This window comes from Bison bison, unplaced genomic scaffold (assembly GCF_000754665.1).
Source record: "Bison bison bison isolate TAMUID 2011002044 unplaced genomic scaffold, Bison_UMD1.0 scf7180017461828, whole genome shotgun sequence".
In the NCBI taxonomy this organism is placed as follows: domain Eukaryota; kingdom Metazoa; phylum Chordata; class Mammalia; order Artiodactyla; family Bovidae; genus Bison; species Bison bison.
Genome location: NW_011372548.1, coordinates 1 through 3,967, shown reverse-complemented (window position 1 = coordinate 3,967; position 3,967 = coordinate 1). Strand labels below are relative to the sequence as shown.

Sequence of the window (3,967 nt, the reverse complement as noted above, 5' to 3'; positions counted from 1 at the left end):
AAAAGTGTTTCCAAACATGTTCACCATTTTGTCCAGAATCGTCCCTGGGACCAATGATGAATCTACAGTTTTGTAGCAATCTGTAAGTAACAGTTGGTGGTTGAAGCCATTTTAAGCTAAACTTTGGGTTATATTTCCCTCATTCCAATGAGACTGCCCTGGTGGCTCAGATGGTAAAGCATCTGCTTGCAATGCAGGAGACCCAGGTTCAACCCCTGGGTTGGGAAGATCCCCTGGAGAAGGAAATGGCAACCCACTCGAGTACTCTCGCCTGGAAAATCCCATGGACAGAGGAGCCTGATAGTTACAGTCCATGGGGTCACAAAGAGTCGGACATGACTGAGTGACTTCACTTTCACTTTCCCTCATTTCAAAATAAGGTGGAGACACAAGAGCCATTCTGCTTGGGAATCATCTGCACATTGTATACCTAACTATTAGGGATTATGACCTTATTAAAAGTCTTACCTCCTTCAGTCTTAGACTATGTCTGGTAATAGCTATGTGTGAGGGTAACAGGGTCAAAGAAAAGAGAGAAAGGGAATACAAGAAAGAGAGAGAAGAAATGTATGATGGACTTCTCATTCACTTCTTTTTTTTTTTTTAAAGTTCACGTACTTTATTTGCAGGAAAACAATTCAGGCCCTTGCTTTCAACCAATTTACTGTTTTTTTTTAATTTCTACTTTAATGGGCTACTTTATTTATCTAAGTGAATAATTTTAATTTACCTAAGTGAACTCGCAAAGAGTCAGACACAACTGAGCAACTGAACTGATTGACTGACTGAAGTGAACAATGCTGGCACCTAAGAAAATGGGCAGAGGAAATTCCACCTTGGTGACTGAATTTGTTCTGTTGGGATTAACAGATTGCCCAGATCTTCAGCCCATCCTCTTTGTGCTGTTCCTGGGGATCTATCTGATCACTGTGGGAGGGAACCTTGGGATGTTGTTATTGATCAGGATAGATTCATGCCTCCACACCCCTATGTACTTTTTTCTTGCCAGTTTGTCCTGCTTGGATTTGTGGTATTCCACTAATGTGACTCCCAAGATGTTGGTGAACTTCTTATCAGAGAAAAAAACCATTTCCTACACTGCTTGTTTAATCCAGTGCTATTTTTTCATTGCCATGGTGATTACTGAATATTACATGTTAGCTGTAATGGCTTATGATAGGTATATGGCCATCTGTAATCCTTTGATTTATAGCAGCAAGATGTCCAAGTGGGTCTGCATTCGCCTGATTGCTGGTCCATATATCTACGGGCTCCTTAGTGGCCTGATGGAAACCATGTGGACATACCGCTTGACCTTCTGTGGCTCCAATGTCATTAATCACTTCTATTGCGCTGACCCACCCCTCATTCGACTCTCCTGCTCTGACACTTACATTAAGGAGACATCCATGTTTGTGGTGGCAGGATTTAACCTTTCCAGTTCTCTTCTCATAATCCTCATCTCCTACATCTTCATTCTCACTGCCGTCCTGAGGATGCGCTCTGCTGAAGGCAGGCACAAAGCTTTTTCCACCTGTGTGTCCCATCTGGTGGCAGTGACTGTGTTTTATGGGACCCTGTTCTGTATGTACCTTAGACCTCCCACAGACCAGTCAGTGGAGCAGTCCAAAATCATTGCTGTTTTCTACACTTTTGTAAGCCCTATGTTGAACCCCTTCATTTATAGTTTGAGGAACAAGGATGTGAAACAAGCTTTTTGGAAATTGATTAGAAGAAAGGTACTTTTGAAATAAAATTGCAGTGTCTTTTTCTTTATATATTAAATAAGTTATATTTATGAGAACCAGGCCAAGTTTAACTGCATTACAGAAATGTCAATTTTAAATCCATGACTAAAAGCTATAAGCTAATGACAGAAAAGCTAAAGACTCAGTTTATAGTTTTACAAGTGATATGGGAGTGTATTGTGTGTAAAAGGTTGGGCATTATATATGTAGGTATTTTATTTTTATGTTTATATTTGTATATATACATTAATTTTACATTAAAAAGTTATACATTCTCATAGTAAAACATTTAATCTCTAAAAGAATATAAAGTAAAATATTTCCTTTTCTTTGTCCCACTCTGATCTTCCAATCTCACTTCTCAAATTTACCATTACTAACATTTTTTTATATTTCTAGGATATTTCTCTATATCCACAAATCAATATAAGATATGGCCATATATGTACATATATATACAAAATTGTTAATACATGTTCACTATGGTAAGCTAAGTTATAGTATTTTATAATTTTGTAGCATTTACCATGCAGGGGCTTTGATCTCATGGTTTAGAAGAATATGATCACAACTGCTGATAAGATTTGCTGTCACCTTGGGGAGACAATGTGTGATGGCACCCTCATGTCCATGAATGACATCCATTTATTTTTCTCCACCTGTGACAGTCATTTTCAATAAGACATTTTCTCCTTAGGCCATAACAGAAAACAAAAATTTCCAAACAATTTATTTTTATATATTAATTCCTAAAACAAAGAATGGTTCAAACAAACATTTAGGGTTTGCCTCCGGAGGAATTATATCATCTCTAGAGTTTATCAACGTCATTCTGACCTCTTAGGGTTTTCATGCTTTCTCTCTTCTCTAGTAATCTATTTTTTCAGAATGTGGCAGATATTTTTTGTCAATACCATAGTTCAAATTTTACCCACAATTGTCCTTTGTCACAATTAATTCTTATATATCCAAGTTGATGAATGTTTAGCAGGTATCTACAATGAGCCAAGAACTGCTTCATATACCGAGGAACCTGCAAGGAGCACTAGTATTGCACAGTTTCATGAAACTGTAAATATACAAGTCAAAAAAATGTGTTAAGTGCTATAATAAAGAAAAGGAAAGGGCTGATGCTATAGAGGAGGGAATCCATTTATTCTGAGTAAATTGAAATGAGTCTTATAATTGCACAAAACAAAAACTTGTTCATCTTTTATGCACCTGCCAAAATATACCAGTAAGTCCCATTCAATATTATGTCAGACCAGGCAGTGTCTGAACAAAATCAGTGTTGGATGTTACTTTCAAAGGAAAAGGATGACACAGATATTATTATCCCAATTGACACCTTTTTTTTCTCATTTTATTTCAAAGCATCCTTTTCACCTTAGAACTTATTTTTGCTCAATATTTTTATAGTCATTAATTCTATGCTATCCCATACAATTATTTCTATCTTTCCATTATTAGATATTGTTATTGAAATAACTTTATTTTGAAAGTCAGATTGCTTATAAATTTTGTTAAAACATACATACAAATAGCTATTCTTTTAACTTGTAACATTCAATTTATAGTTTGTTGAATTCTACTTAAATATCTAGAGATCTGTTGTTTTTAAGAATACAAACATATTCAGTTATGTAAAACTAGCCCTTTAATTATTTTTCAAATGTTGTGATCCCAGGGTCCATGTCTCTATCTTTACAATCTAGATGGACTTGACACTAAATAAAGGTTCAGTACTGATTGCAGCATTAAAAAATGCCCATTTTGAAAGTGAACAAAGTGCCTCCCTTTTTACAAATATAAGAAAGTTTCTGGAAGGACCAAGTGACTCTGAGGAAGCATTATTTTTAAGCCAACAGTACTGTTCAGAAATTCAGGTGACCCACGCTGTCACTGATGTTTGTAACTGACATTAGCAATATGGTGATCATAGTTATGCGCTATTGCACATACATTTGAGATATAAGAGGATTTCACCCACTGCTTTCATGAATTGACTAACTGGCCTCAAATAACCTTTTTCTTTTTTTTAGTTTCTATTGAACACCGTGTTGGCCATAGAATAAGTATGTGCTCATGAAATGCTTTTTGAAGTAGTGAAGTACTTCAGTTCAGTTCATTTCAGTCCAGTCACTCAGTCGTGTCCGACTCTTTGCGACCCCATGAATTGCAGCACGCCAGGCATCCCTGTCCATCACCAACTCCCGGAG

General features: G+C 36.5%; 1 protein-coding gene across 1 annotated transcript; it reads left to right on the top strand.

Annotated features, from left to right (window-relative positions):
- Nucleotides 1-797: 797 nt before the first annotated feature.
- Nucleotides 798-1,754, top strand: LOC104998009 (olfactory receptor 1030). The gene has a single exon (XM_010853347.1). The coding sequence runs from the start codon at nucleotides 798-800 to the stop codon at nucleotides 1,752-1,754; it is 957 nt and encodes a 318-aa protein (XP_010851649.1).
- Nucleotides 1,755-3,967: the final 2,213 nt, after the last annotated feature.